This window comes from Mya arenaria, chromosome 17 (genome assembly GCF_026914265.1).
Source record: "Mya arenaria isolate MELC-2E11 chromosome 17, ASM2691426v1".
Classification (NCBI taxonomy): domain Eukaryota; kingdom Metazoa; phylum Mollusca; class Bivalvia; order Myida; family Myidae; genus Mya; species Mya arenaria.
The window spans coordinates 44,030,903-44,047,987 of NC_069138.1; the positions used below are offsets into that span (position 1 = coordinate 44,030,903).

General features: G+C 32.1%; 2 protein-coding genes across 2 annotated transcripts in view; one reads left to right on the forward strand and one right to left on the reverse strand.

Annotated features, from left to right (window-relative positions):
• The window catches only part of LOC128223969 (fatty acid-binding protein 10-A, liver basic-like), a 57,819-nt gene extending 54,865 nt beyond the window's left edge, over positions 1–2,954 (reverse strand). The window contains exon 1 of the mRNA XM_052933517.1: positions 2,866–2,954. The gene's annotated coding sequence lies outside the window, so the exon portion shown is untranslated. The remainder of the gene's footprint in view (positions 1–2,865) is intronic.
• A 9,566-nt stretch (positions 2,955–12,520) lies between these two features.
• Positions 12,521–16,248, forward strand: LOC128223970 (fatty acid-binding protein, brain-like). The gene is made up of 4 exons (XM_052933519.1): positions 12,521–12,912; positions 14,681–14,859; positions 15,323–15,433; positions 15,863–16,248. Exons 1-4 carry the CDS (start codon positions 12,834–12,836, stop codon positions 15,911–15,913), a joined length of 420 nt encoding a protein of 139 aa, XP_052789479.1. The 5' UTR covers positions 12,521–12,833; the 3' UTR covers positions 15,914–16,248.
• Positions 16,249–17,085: the final 837 nt, after the last annotated feature.

The window sequence follows — 17,085 nt, forward strand, 5'->3', positions numbered from 1 at the left end:
TAAATATTTTGATGTTTCTGAATACAAATAACGTGTTTTACTTTGACTGACACATATGATAACAGATTGGCAAATAAAGTTTATACTTCAGTGTAGGTCATAACATGATAGAAATATTAAATACTATTTGCATGAGACTCTGAACACATAACCACTATGACAAACTGCACCACTTATTCAGCAACTTATAAGTTTTTTAATGTGATTTGATCGACATGAGCTTATAAAGATGTTATATTTACTGTTATATAATATGAAAAGATATAATTAACACTTGTATATACAAAGCGAAGCAAGTGCGTCGCTTTGGCGCTCGTTTCCCGCAGTATGAATATATGTTTACGTAATATCCAGTGAAAAAAATGAAACAATATTATGTTATTATGTTATACTAGCTGATGTTTTTAATTGCATTTAACAGATATCTAGATTAACAGTCTATACAAATGGCATACATTTGTGCTTTCAGTCTCTTTGGAAATAAGTTAAAAGAATGTAATATGTCAGGATGTTTATCTATCGATAAGCTTTCACCAGCTCTTGCTTCATGCATTAATTTATGTAACGATTCATTGGCAAACATTGCCATTTTGTATGCACACATATCAATCATAATATATCGGTCATTTAATAGACCTTAAATGGCAGAAAACCTGACAGCAAAACAAGAAATCGATGATATGATAAATTGGTCGAAATATATATTTCAATATTCACATTATTCATAATTATGTATAGTTTGAATATTGTCAAAACCGCATTAAATGCGCTGTTGATAATGAACTAATAAATCCCGGTAATACAAGTAGCTGTCAAGAATATCATTGCGACCAATTTATAAATTAAGACGTGAACAATGAAGCGTTCATTTATTAGACTGCATGATGTCATGAAGTGAAGCCTTGAATTTGCTTAGGCCAGCTACCTTTTAAGGATTAGCCCTTTATCTTTGAGTGGATTTACTCGAGTTTAGGTGATGTATGTAGACGGTGGTATATGACTTAAGATTGCGGTATCAATGTGACTATTGTAAAAGTCAGAACAAAATGTCTGTTCTGTTCTGTTTTTGATTCCAAGAGAGGTTGTTTTATTTTTCGTTACATAATCTATGCCTGTCATAAATGTGGTAATGGGCAAACATTGAAATAACTTAATTTTGTCATTTTCAGCACCTGTCCCTCAACTGAAGATATAAGTAGATGCACGTTTAGTTCATACAAATATCATTTTGCGATCGTTATTGCATATTTATAAGCCCAGTTGTTGAATATTAAAACCCTGTTTTAGAGGCATAAGGTTGAAGCCCTTACGACACTGAACGAGATACTATTAATCTAATGTACATGTACCTACCTCTGTCATGTTGGCGCTGTCTTTACATGTTCAGAACCTAACACGTCTGTTTCTTCTTCGTCTAGTAAAGTTCAGTACACAAAGCTATAATTCCATCTCACTTAATGTGACACTCTAATTCAAAATCAATACATACACGTGTATAACAAAATTCAATTTCGACCTATAAACCTTTACTTCTTAGTAAATAATGCAATTATGGAAAAAATCAATGGTAAAAATTAGATTGTTACCGTGTATTTAATAGCAGAAAGCGCAAAATATTAAATGATTGTTGAATGCATAAAAATTTACTGTGATCTATTCTAGTCTCCTGAGGTAGGAATACCGTGTTTAATGCTCATTTCATTCAAATTAGACTCGGTTTCCTTCATAAGAACCATTCTTTTTGACATGTATTCATCTTTTATGGAATATTAAAACAATATTATTAATTGTATTACTAGATTCGAATATAATGATTAAAATATATATCTGTATAAATTATTGGTTTTAAATCTTGAATACTTAGTTTTTCGAACAAAACTTCTCTCTTTTGTCGAATTGAAAATGTTTTAAGTACAGATTCATACTAAAGGCTATTTGTTAAACAAAACAACAAATTATGCAAAAACCTTTTTGGAAATTATGTTTATCGACCGTTTGATACAAAACAGAGGGGTCAGTATAAATTCGCAAACTATTCATCAGTTATATCTTAATTAAAAATAACAAGCATTAAAACTTTCGTGGAATGTGCATTTTATGATCTCGCAGTGAAGAATAGATAAATTCATATGTCTTACAACTATACTCAGCAATGATCTATTTCTTAACTTATCTTCATATCTTCAAATGAATTTTTTTATCTTTTTCCAATTCATGCAATCAAATGAAACTCAAATTAGCAGTTTGATGGATTTACTGGTAAACGATAACATATCAACGAGGGACTGGACGTGAATGCGTCAGTTATAGTATAACCTAATCTTCATGCAAAGCTTGTCAGTGAGCAATGACTATGCTTTCTAACAAGAAAAGGTTGATGCATGGAAATCAATGTCGCCGAAACTATGCTTGTGTTACAATGTATAGGTCTTTCATTAACATTGAAATTACATTTGTAAAATTCTGTCTTGAGACAACTTAAACTATCAAAAATAACCAATATGACAGACAGATGAGCATTACCCGATAAATAGCATTACAATATGTAGCATCAACAAATATTTCTTTTAAACAAAAAAGACCGTTTATTATCGAGGCAATTAAAAGAAGATTATTGTAAACGCCTGAATGCATACGTCTCCTTCCATAAGCAAAATGAAAATTGAATACAAATAGAGACGCCGCCTTCTGATCGACGACTTACAATAACTTCACATTCACTAGAGTGTTTTCAAGCGAGGCGAATTAATACGTGACCATGTTATCTAATTATAATATAATAACATTCGCTGGCGTGCCATCATAACCGGCTTTATTCATGGCCGTGTTATATATTGCGTGTTATCTTAATACATTATGACCTACCTTCATTGGCGAGCCATCCAATGAGGCTGGCACGTACTGTTATCCGGGGTTAAATCAGAAAGTCCGCATATTCTGAACGACCTTTTTACCGACGTCAATCTCCAAGAAGTCGCCGTCACTGCGGTATGTTATATCAAGCGTTCTTGAAAAACTCTTCCCCGCTGGTAAACCTGCAAATAGTATGTTCTAAGACAGTTAATAACTTCACCGCATGCTCATTTAATATCCAAATCTTGAACGGTCGTTAAATTTTAAAACAGATGTTTACTACACAGGTTTTCAACACAGGTTTTATAAGTGAGATGATTCCCACAGCTTTCGTGTCTGGTAATTGTTGTTTAAGTACAATATAATATTGAGGAATCCGACTTACAGCATATGATTTATTTGGGTGGTATGGTGTGTTTCATAAGTAAACACGTGGGTGAGGTAATAAGAGGTACAAAGGAAGTGCCACTGACCAACGACCATATGTATTTTTCAGTCACAATTTTAGATGAGCTTATCATAGCTTTATCTTTGTTTTTCTTAAATCTGTTTTTTTTTCTTTTTGTAATAAGAACCTGTACTTGAGTTCTTGAATTAATATTTTAGTTGATATAATTGTGAAATTCAGCCATGAAAAAGGCAATTAAATATTGAACGTATGCGCAGAAGAGCTATGCCAAATGGTATTCTGTGAAAAAAATATTTTCACTGAGTGCCCAAACGTATTGCTCCGTGATGTAATGGAGGAGGAAGAGGAGGAGGACAAATTCCTACACCAACATCCGGTCTTAGTTCAGATAAGGAGTAAAGTTCATACGTCCATGCACCAAAAGTAAGTACAGTAGAACATATTGAGGCATCCGACAAAAAGCAAGAGATTTAGTTTCCGAGGTATGGTTTGTTTCATAAGTTATTACACCCAGAACCAGACTATGCCTAGTCTATGCTTAGTCTTTTATTAAATTTAGGTTAAGGAAATGCCAGTATGTATGTAACAGGTTTCACACCAACAAATTGGAAATTAAAGAAAGTCTCTTTTTTATCATTAAAAAATGGGACTGGATATACAATGCTAAATTCCGTATCAACAATGGTATTTTAAGCATTCAAAAACCCTCGCAATCGATCGATAATTGTTTTGCCATGTCAGTTCATTATGGTAACCACATGACAAACAGTGTATGAAACACACACACACAATATATTTCATATCACATATTGTATCATTAAGATTCCCACAAAACAGGGTTATTTGATATTCATGTAAAGTTAATCGATATGCCATTACAAAATCTGAGTATTTCTGACGCTATAAGGTTATTGAAAATCATGCATATGTATTTTATCAAAGGTATCCAAAACATACTTTAAAACCAAAGACCGTGGTTCAGAATTTATATTTTCATTCAAGACGCTATTTACGGTTTCTTTTCAGTTCAAAACTACACCACAAATATCTACCTGGTTTTAATTCGAATATAAGCATCAACATTCAATATTGTAGTGAACTTATTTGATAAGTCGAATCTTTTCTCATTAATTTCCCTCCGTTGTAAAGCAACAAATTGTGAAATTCATCATTAAAATTTATGATGTATTATAGCTTGTTCCAAGTCCACGGTATACCAATAAAATGGTGTTGCAAAATATAACTGAAGTGTGAAATCGCCCAGGTGTGTAAATTATTAAACATGCTCAACGGCTGTTGAAATCGATAACATTCCAGCATGTTAGTAAGAAAGAAAGGTTTTATAGCTTTATTGTTACATATTAATCAGAAAACATCAGCTTCAATTTATTCTGAAATTCACAATGAACATAAATTATATATTATAAACGTATTTACTAATATGTTTTGTCTTATTTTGTTAGCTTTACTAGGAATTAACCTCGGACTCCATTCTCTTAAAACATCTTCATTATAACAGGATTAAGCTAAAACCACATTTTAACTTAGGTCTGTCATGTTTACATTATCAAGAGGTGGTGAAAATTACCTACATGATAATCTCGATACACTGATTTGTATTGTTAAAATGAGCCTTAAGTCAACGAGGGTACATCACTTTCTTGTAATTATGTCATAGAATGGCCACCATCTTTGGAACTAGATGTTATTCCGACACCAAAGATCAAGTCCAGTCTCCATTTCGTCACTATTGGTCTGTGTCAAACTTGTTGTTTAAGCAAAGATTGAAAATTCTGTCTTAGAAGAAATAATTCAACATATTGAAGCAAATAGCCTTAAGTTCTTACATCGTATCAAAGCGCATTCAAAAGATGCAATAATGAAGACAAAGCAATGCTACAAATATATAGTGATCCATTAGATACTAGTGGTTAGAATAAAGACTATCATTGTTATGATTGACATCAGTGCAGCTTATGATGGGTTATTTGGTATCACTGTAAGGTTGATCGATATGCCATTACAATTTTTTTTCTTACGTTATAAGGTAAGTAAAGAACATACATAAGTAATTATAAGTAATTTATAGGTAGAAAAAATGAGAATAAAAAATCAAAAAAAAATCAAAGGTATCTAAAACGTACTGTAAAACAAAGACCGTGTTCAGAAACATTCTTTTCATTCAAGAGGTTATTTATTCATGAAAATGTATGATATATTATAGATTGTTCAAAGTCCACGGCAGACCAATAAAATGGTGTGGCAAAATATAACTGAAGTGTGAAATCGCCCAGGTCTGTAAATTATTAAACGTACTCAACGGCTGTTGAAATCGATAACATTCCAGCATGTAAGTATGAAAGAACGGTGTTAAAATAATAATAATAATAATAATAATAATAATAATAATAATAACTTTATTTAAAGAAGGTAGATATTCCAATTGTACTACGAATTCTTTATGATGACTGTGAACTGGGTAAAATTCTATTTCACTAAAATTACAACGATAGTCATTGTTAGTCATTGTTGAAAAAAGCATATTCCAACACAGACAAACTGCAAATCGGTATATACAAGGGTTCCGGTGCAGGTCCAGTTATGTTCACCATGTATTACAGAGATATACAGGAATACCCACCTTAAGTTATGGGTTTGCTGCAGATCATGCAATTGATTTCAGAATTCAGGCTGGAAATGCACAAAATTAGACAAATGTTCTTCAATAGCTAAATAATTGTTTCAATGATGTTATTTGGTCGATGACAAATTTAAAATTGAAATGAACAACTCAAAAACTAAAGTTACTCGTTATGGCACAAACATCAGCTAGCAAAACTTTAAATCTCAAGCGTGAGTGTGAGTTGAGCTGTTGTTAAATGACTCGATTGTTTGAGAGATCTGGATAAATATTTAAAATGTGCTCTATATTGTGATATGCATATTAAAAATGAATGCCAGATTGAGAATGCTCAGCTTAGAAATCCGAAAGACATTCATAATATCTTTCAAAAAATCATCAGAGATAATGATACTAGGGTTTATTTATTCTCATATTAACTTTGCAACGGATTTTTCACGGATATCCCCTCATATCTGATCAGCAGACTAAGTCTTTAGAAAGCTCAAGCGAGTGCAGCCAAATTAGTTCCCAATTCACCAAACAGTCATCCTAGTACTGAAGTCATCAAATATTTTAATGTCTTATGTCGGCAAGAATAATGATTACAATTCTAGTCACTGTATTTCGAATTGTGCAGAAAACAGATCCATCCTATTTGAGGTTTTTGTTGAGAGAAAAAAGACTAAGAACGTCTGATGATATTAAGTGTTTTGTTCAGAGAGCCAGAGACAGAATTGCTGACAGATCAATAGCTGTGGTTGTGCCAAAATGGTGGAATGCTTTCCCTAAAGACATAAAACATATTAAAAGTGAAATTATTTTCAAAAAGAAACTGAAAACATATTTGTTTTGTAAATTCCCCATTAACTGATTCAGGCCGATCGAATATCAAACAATACTTTTTGCGCTATACAAATGTATTTGTGTTTGTATTTGTTTTTGGTAAAATCAAGGTTACGTAAACACTCTGGCTTATACACAAAAAGCTGCTTTAGATTGCCGAGCTTAATAACTTTCGAGAAACTGGGCCTTTCTTGTTATTATATTGCAATTGAAGATGGGTACCATTTTATGTAGATATGTCCATGCTTTATAGTTGTTGGACAGACACGCGCAATCATTTCATGTATTGTTCGTCATCTTTATTTCAATTCCATCAACAATTAAATGTGAACAGGCAATGTGCGTTTCCTATATGCATTTTTATACAATATTGCATGTTTCATAAATATCATAACTGTATTAAAAACTAAGGTTCCCTTTCATATATCATTATACAGAATATGCATACTTGTTTGGCTGGCTTTAGTAGGGAGGTGTTTATACGATATTTATTATTATATTGCATAATTTATAAAGATCAAAATTGTAATGAATATAAACCAAAGGTTCCCTGTCATTTGATATCAATTATACAGAGTATGCAACTATGTGTTTTTTACCTAGCGTGAATGATTTAACGCTGGATTTGACATTAGGCTTGATAATGTAAAGACTGGCTTAAAAGGTTAAGCAAAACGAATGGCAACATCTGGCAAGACAATATGGTAACAAAATACGTGAACTTTGAATATAAGGTCTATAAGTATGCCATTCTTTCCAACATCATCAGCTTAACATGTTTATGTTTTGTAATCTTTTCAAATATAACTTTATGTAAATATGTCGTCAGTATAGTACGATTATATAATTTACATACGAAAGAAACACAGACTTCTTCGAATTGATATACCGAAATGTATCAAAGCTTAAAATAAACAAGACTTTATCATAGTTCTTACCGTGCTCCTTGCTGTTGTTTTTGCATACTCGATTAGTTCGTATGCCAAAAACATACTTAAGACGTAAGAAACACAAAAAAAGTTTAAAATACAGGAAGCGGATCACATATAGATGCTAGCGTGCTTTCTTATTACTCAACGATATCCAAATTAAACTAACCGAGTTCTGATGTAAGCCGCAAGGTAACAGCAAATCCAGGACGTACATGAACATTACATGAAAACAATAAGTGAGAGAAATGTTTCAATGCAAACAAAATGACGGGTTTGTAAGGACAAGTAACGATTCTGGTAACAATCTTTGCATGGTGGGTGGACTTTCTCTTTCAATTTTGAAATGGTGGATGCAACCAGTATGTCGCCAAAACCTATATTCTTTTTTATGCGCTCTTCCATAGTAACTTCTTAAATAATAACGTAAACATAATATAAAGTGGTTTGCATTGGTTCCTAGAACAAACCTCATTGGTAGCACTTATAAGTAGCGATAGTACATTTGTCTGTAAAACTACTCACAGAAACTTATGCATTCGCATCAGTTTCAGAATCATGCATTGCCTCTGTACGTCTGTTTTGTTTTCTCAAAACTTATGGACCTGTTTAATTTGTTATTTGAATTTCAATTATTCGATGATGATTATGTTGTATAAACAATGTGTTCCAGCCTTCTGTTATCAGTCAACATCACTCATTCATTACAAGTTTGACAACATTTATCACGGATTTAAACTCAAATGACTTGTGTCATGCCATGTGATAGAAGTTTATGCCTTTGATGTCAATAGTATTCTTACACATAAATGGCACTTCATTGCTTCATATTTTACAATGTTATACATCTCAAGTGATCCATTTTTGTCTTTTCCCTTCGGTATATATGTTTATTTTATCAAATACAGGAAAAATTGCTATTTTTATTTTGACATGTTCATTGTTGGTGGTATGAGCAGAACAGAACATATATTTATTTGTATTTATAACATCATTCCATTCTCTAAAAGTTGAGTTGATGTTGATTCATAAAAGGACAAGGTTTCTAACTTTAATTTGCATTTATACACATGCACAGGTTTTGATTTAATACATCGGACCTCGTTGGTTAATAGCTTGACTCTGTATAAATCATTGCCAGTTCTAATTTGCGAAACACCTCAATATGAAGTGTCATGCATTGACATGTTTGGTTATTTTTTAATGCAAAATGTCGGTGTGCCTATGTTCAGGTGTATATCTTAACATAAACGTTTAGCTTATATGCTTGTGTTATCGCATTGGTCCATGAATATCGTATTGGCATCGCAATACGCCTTTGAAACAAATTATTCATATCCATGTTTAGCAAATCCCATTGGAATTCATAATAAGCACCATCGTAGCGTACTGACATTGTTCCAATGTTATAGTCACTTTACACAGTATGGCTTTGGTGCATCAACCTGTCACAGTCAACCTTGGACGATCGTTTGATGGGTAATGGCTGTGACTCTTGCTCATTGGAAGTGTTGTCACATGATTTGTATTGACATGCTACCACTCTCCTTTCAATTTTGAATAAGATAATAGTTTTTCTCAAACTGGAAGCTTAGTTGAGTAATTATTAATAACCTCTATAATTAATCTGCCAGTTTAATGAAATCACTTTAGTTGTAACACACTCTTAGCTGGGCGGGTATAAAAATCTATATTTATACAATGTGTGTAATTTATTTTGACTGTCTGTGTTTGTTTGACCTTAAACCCCGGTGAAAAACTACAGAAACAAGCTCAGTAGCCAAAGGTTTAAACATAAACCCCGTTTAATGGCACAAGGTAAACACCAAAAACATAGAACACAAAAACAAACCAATCACAAAAAAGAAACATGGAACAACAGCACAATCCTCCACTAACAACTTCTTAATAAATTATATTTTCCAGTGTGTATATTCGCAGCTTTAAAGGGCCAAAATAACTTTTGTGTTATATTATTATAGGCATTAGTTTTTGTATATTTGTATACCTCACATGACACCATTTCAAATACTACCAGCAAAGGCAACCAAAGTGCACATATGTGTGTATTGGATACTATCAAATCAATTAATCAGATATCGAAAAGTGAAAGTGAAAGCATAAAAGAACAATAATTTTATTAAAGAATCGATAACATATACCTCGTGCAGATTATGTCTTGCTATAGAAATGTTACCGATTCTGTCGTTAGTATAACTGATCATTATAATGTTATGTTTTTGTGAGAACTTATATTAACTTTCTACTGTATTTTGGGTAGATTTTATTAATGTGGTTTCAGATTGAGTAGAAAGCTTTAATGTTAACAAACATTCACAAAATTTAAAGTTGTTGTTTTTTGCAACAGATAAAAGGCTATTGCGCAATTGATTGCACTCCATTTCTGACTAGGTAATCATTTGTAATGTTCTTCCAGAATCCAGACGCATACTTCCCTAGCGAGTTTTAAAATGTTAATGGCTTCAAAACGTTTGTTCACTTGTCATGGTTCAGTAACAAGTGCAATTATAATAATTGGCTGTTGATTCGATTGCCGGGTTTGAAAAGGAGAAAACAATGAGTTTGTTATAATTTGGATGGGTCTTATTAAATTATTGCGGACTGTTTTATATCCATGCATAACAATGATAGGTCAATTTAGTCTGTATCAAAGAAGGAGTTTCTACTCAATGGTGGGATTATAAAGAGATGAAGTACCTCCATATATGAACCGGCTTAACCCCATATGTCATTTTACGTCGTTGCACTAGCGTCTTCATTGCACTTAACGAACCGCATTGTTTCCTTTTTTAAATTCGGTGTTAATTTTTATGGCTGTGGTTATTATTTAGGATGATATACGGATTGTTATTTGATGTATGTGCATTCTTTGTGCTGATCCACCGTGTACGTTCGGCGCCTCTAAATATCATCAACGTTACGTGTTTGTCATCTGGGCTTGTCCCAACCATTTTTATTGTACTGTCGTAAACAAATATATCTTTGCCTTCCATCAACATGATAAACTACCATGTTGTAATTTTAAATTGATTGAAATTGTCAGATAATTGTGGACTATGAGCAATGCAATATAGATAATTATTGTCTACATGAATGTACTTGGGTACACATGAAGCTCTTACACAGTGAGATAAGCATTATAAAACTTTGTGGAATGTTTCAAGGGCGCACTTGTCTGCAGTGTTTCAGCTGTCTAGGTAACACGTTTTACCTGCAATGTTCTCTCAATTTCTAGACAACAATTACCCTCAAGAGTTTTGTTATTAATAATTTGACACTTGTCATCCATCAATAACAAGTTCACTTATCATGATCGTGTGTTTGTTTGTTTGTTTGGTATAAGCATGGCAACACACGATAATTGTTTAATGGTATGAAAGGAACAAACTATTGTAGTACAGTATAACTTGAGTATTGTTTGTTTTCGAGCAATAAGCGCCTAGATTTAGACATTTTAATTAGGTCAGAGTGTTTGCTTTGCATCGCTTATATGTGTAATATTACGTTTTGCTACAATAAAAGGTGGGCAAAACTTCACAAATTCCTTGCAACATTCGTTTTTACATATATTTTTTATATTTTTTATTTTTTCATTTAATGCATGATGGACAACAAATGTCTAATTAAACTTGCTAAACTCAATATTATAATTTTTAATTTCATGCATCGATTGTCTATAAATGTCCATACTCCGGTTATGCTTGTGATTAAATACTCCTACTTTCCCTGTGGTTTCACAATGCGATCGTGTCCGAAGTTATCTTCTATGATTGCCCTTGTAGTTTCATGCTTCGGAACCGTTGTGTGCTTTCCTTGTTGGCTTGTCTCGTTTTGCATATTGTTTTAATACTGGGCATGTCTTACATGTTTTTTATCTGATTCAGATCTTTAACCGCCTGTACGCTTTGATGTTATCCACATGTCTCACATTATTGAATCTTAAAACGTTAATTATTAATCTGTTCATCATCTAAAATAATGCTTACTGAAAACAGAGTTCGTGTGAATAATTCGAAATGGTTTGTTAAATATTTAAATATAATCAAATAGTAAGTGAAACTAGTTGTGGTACTTATGTAATACTTTTAACTTTTGGAGGTTAAAATAACCAGTATATTTATGATCGATATATTTGTGCTTTTTACCTATGTTATTATCTATATATTTTTTATTATAACAAAACCACTCCATTTATCTATTACACTGTGTAATATTTTGATTATTACATTGGTGTCATACTACGAGAACTATACCAAGAAAGTGGAGTTTAAAAGTGTATTCATGTGAATGTTAATTTATGATCGATCTATTTGTGCTTTTTACCTATGTTATTATCTATATATTTTTTATTATAACAAAACCACTCCATTTATCTATTACACTGTGTAATATTTTGATTATTACATTGGTGTCATACTACGAGAACTATACCAAGAAGGTGGAGTTTAAAAGTGTATTCATGTGAATGTTAATACCGTTTACTGCGTACTTTGTCGTGATGTTACGATGTATTACCGCCAGTGCCTGTCGTTGTTGATGATATTATTTTTTAAGCATTTGAAAAACTTGAGTATCCCAGTCAGTGCTGAAAATTGAGCTCTGGAATTGCAACTTGCTTAGTAATTAACAAAAGAAGCTAATGAAAGCTAACATTTACGTTTCACGAAAATAAAGTTAAAAAATAAAATGAGTTAATTTAATATTGACCTGTAACAGGCGGCAATTGCAAAAGGAAACTGTACTGGGTGACATCACATAATGAATATAATCGCGTGCCTTTCGTCGTCTGCTGCGGTAAATATTTCTTGCGCGCGATCCGGGAAATATCTGATATTACGATTCTCTTGCATTAAAACAGCATACCAACAATTACTTTGCTTTCCATCTGATATTGTAGATGCATCATTGTGTAAGATGAGGTAGCATTAGTCATCTGTGGATATATAATGTATACGGAACTGTCGTGCCTTTAGTTGAACAGATGCAGTTGTGCCTGAGGATATATTTTAGAACTGTATAAAATTCATCGGAACTAAATTAAAACACACATATAAATACGACGTATTTTATTGTTCGCGAACTGTCGGAGTGACATTTGAAGTAATATTTTCTACTGAAGAGTGTTAACTTAGAAGCTTAAGGCATCACGAATAAAATGTCCGGAGTGGAAGCTTTCATTGGTAGCTGGCGGGAGGAGGAGAAGGAAGGATATGAGGAAATGGCCACGGCCCTAGGTAGGTGCACGATTAGTTTTACAAACTTTTAAAGTGTTAACAAGTCTTTTTTAAAATACTTTTTAATTTTAAGAATATTTTAGATATTAGGCATACATTATTGGCACGTACCGTTGACCAACCAAAGAAAATTGAAAATTTTGAATATCCATTATAAGTTTTTTCATACGTCTAAATCTAGGTGGCTCATGAGCTGTTAGTAAAACGTTATGCAAAACAAAACAATCATCAAAAAGGTTCTTTAGACTAAAACAGAATATCATTGATGGGCTTTGAAACTTTAGCCTTAGGTTAAATGTAGTAAAAGTAAACAATGAAACCCCTTTTTAATTTCAGTTGATTTGTTAAGTCGAATATTTTTATAAATTCTGCAAATTTGATATCTAAAATAAATGTCAGAACATCATTTGGAATTTAATTGTATTTATTGCGTTTTTACAGTCATAAATATTGTTTTCGAAACTGCATATGGTCATTTTAAGATGATAGTCCGAGTTGTATTACATAAAGGCTATTACATGAGTGGTGATTTAAAATTAAATTGATCAGGATAATATGAGAGTCCGAGTCATATAACATATAGGCTAAGATATGTGTGGTCATCCAAAAGTACGTATGGTTATAATAATATCATAGTCCGAATCCTATTACATAGAGGTTATTATATATGTGGTCAATCAAAAGTACGTATTGTAATAAAAGTATGATAGTCGGAGTCATATAACATAGAGGCTATTATATGTGTCGTCATTCGAAACAACATATGGTCATAATAATATCATTGTCCGAGTCCTATTACATTCAGGCCATTAAATGTGTGTTCATATAAAAGTACATATGGTCATAATAATATGATAGTCCGAGTCCTATTACATAGAGGCTTTTAAATGTGTTTTCCTTCAAAACGAAATGTATTTAACAAATTTTCTGACAAAATAAGATCAATTTTAGTAAATATGTTTAATGAGTTTATATCAAATGACCACGATTGTTTTATTTTTTATACAAATTAAAACATAAAGGGAAATAACAACATAAAAGTCTCTTTAGAGGTCGAACATTTTTAATGTGATTTATATATCCAAAATTATAACGCTAGTGTAAGAAAGGGGAGATAATGATGGTCGGTAGAACAATGTAATTGTATCCCTTTAATTTGCTTGCGTGTCATATCGCACGAGACCGAGTGACGCAAGGAACGGAAAGTGGGACGTACAATAACTAAAACAGTTTTTATCTTATTTTATACCTTTAATATATTTTCAAAAGAAAAATGATAGTAGTTTTCTTTACAAAACAATTCTTTAGACATAACACGTCCTCTTTCTTTTGCGTAGTATTGCTAAAATAAATTTGTCTATGTGTACTAGGTCTGGCCAAAATTATGGGTTTTCCACCGATCAGCAGTAACAGTTGATATATTCTAAGATGCCGAGGAGAATGTTAAATCCATTGCATGAAGTAGTAGACTGGCCTAGAAAACTAGAGACCGTTAAAAGTATAACGGACACGCTAAGCATTTACAAATGAGAAAACACATTTACCTTTAGCAAAATGTCTTCGGAAAAATGACTATTCAAAACAGTAACCATATGCTGTCCTGTAACAGTCCTTGCATTCATGTGTCATATGTAAATAAACAAAAAGGGTCAATTGAAACTTTGAAAAATTACTTTAAATTAACATTTGTAATATAATGGTAGTGTTTAAATGAGCTTGTGATATAGCATAACATAGCATTAAACTGTTTTTTAACTTTTCCTGGCAGGTTTATCAGCTGAGAAGAAAGATTTCTTTAAGAATGCACGGACGGAGATAACATATCGCCGTGCCGGTGACTTCTGGGAGATTGACGTCGGTATGCAGGGCGTCCCGCAAAAGCGGACCTTCAAATTTAAGCCCGGAGAGCAGTACGAATCGGCCTCATTGGATGGCTCACCTATGAAGGTTAAATACTACTATTGTATAAATATAAAATGTTCATTTATGAGTCTGCATTACCAGATTACTCGCCCCTGATGGTTAGGTTATACTAGTGTATTTAAATAACAGGTAATATATACTCAATTTAGTTAAAAATGAAGCGTTTCTTAACCAAATTCGGTTTTTATTTACCATTCACATATAACAGTTTCAAAAAATAAATATATATCTACAACTTGAGTTGTATAATCTTTAATTTATTTTTGTTTTTTCAAATTTCCTTGAGCATGATTTTTGAAGCAACTTGAATACAAATAGATAACAGGGAAGTATGTTTTGTTTGAAGCACTTGACAGAGAGTCTTTTCGTTTATTGTTTAATATTAAACTGTAAACAATTCATAAAGGATATAATAATCTTAGAACAGTCATACATAAACCTATTAGCTATCAACATATTTTGATTAAGTTTTTTTTCTACACTTAAGAGTGTTGTAACAGTCGATGGAGATAAACTTGTCGAGAAACACACAGACGATAACTTAAATGGGATGGATATGAACATTACCAGATATATAGAAGGAGGCAAAATGATAGTGGTAGGTACTAAGAAGTTAAAGGCATTGAAAATGTCCCCTGTACATTTGTATAGGGTATACAGACTACTAAATAACGAGTACTGCAGAGGTTCAAGCGACTTGTTCCTTCTTGTGAAACATTGTGTCTCACAAGCAGGCAATAATTTCTAGTTTGATTAAAATATATTATTCAAATTCAAATTCAAAGCATTGTAACTTTTCCTTAGCATAGACTGCCGTTTCAAATTGATTAACATGCTTCTTTCGATTGGGACTAGCGATATTGTGAATCATAAATAAGTTACATAATAAACGTCACAAAAATCTCGTAATTGTAAAGACATTATCATCTAAATTTATACAACACCAGCATATTACAATTATATATAAACGTCAAGTTAGGTCAATAAAACACATATCTGAAAATAATGTGTTTGTCTTCTTTTTCAGGAAACACAAGTGGGCGATTTTCGAATGCGGTCAAAGTACGGGCGAATATAGAAATTTCTTTAGGCTATAACTTAGAACATAGAGGTTACTGACGGATATATATTTCATATTGTTTTGCATATGATTTTGTGTGCCGACAGTGTCAGTAAATCGACAGCGGAATTGGTGATATATAAAGGGATGTCCCACATTTGGAGGAATGCTGTTAAGAAACGCTTATTCATTTTCTAGGCTGTTAGGAAACGCTTATTCATTTTGTAGTGATATTATTCGATATTAAAAAGTATTAATAAGTTTTCTGATACCAAACAGCATATGAGCTAGCTTTGGCTTATGTCGTTTTTTATGCTTGGCCAAATTAATCGGAATAAAGTGTTCAAATCTTCTTCATACATCTCTTCGTGCTAAAACGTTTCTCTTTTCTCTGGATCTTTTTAAACATGAGTGCATTTGAATAACAAGTTGTTTTAATTCTTCACAAGGATCCAGCCCAGTTGACATCATTGTCCAAATTTAAAATAAGATATAAATAACCTGTTTGCACAAACGCCATATGTTCCTTAGAGTTACCTCTGTTTCCACTTCATGAGATGATGAAGATGACAGTAATTACAAAAAAAAATGTGACACATATATGGAAGAAAACAGATAGTTTTGTATGATTTATACGCTTTATGATTTATAAGACAAGTCTAAATAAATAATTAAAATTTATACGTTGAGATTAAGAAAAACCACTTATTTCGTATTCATATAATTTAATAAACAAATGCGTTGGACATTTGAGATTCTATTTTAGTCTTTAAACATGATTTAATATAATATGATATTGATGCCAGACTCTATCATTAATACTGCGCAATGAAAATCGATTTATGTTATTTTATTCACGTAATCCTTCAATCGCTCAGTAAATGAAACAGAACAGTACAGCATTAATTGGAAATAAACTGATGAATCTCAGTTAAAATCACCGTTACAAGAAATACTCCAACTTGTAGTTTTGTCTTCATCGACTCTGTGTAGAGTGAAATGTGAATATAATACATTTCAATTTTATTTGATAAATATTATGTTTCAGCGTTATTTTGTGAGCATCTTCAGTAACAAAAAAAGTATAATTTACAAAAAAAAAAACAAGTTCATGTCTCATATTGTATTGTACAGTGATGAAACATACTTCCCGATCAAATATAGATGAACTAATTTCAATCCATAAGTAA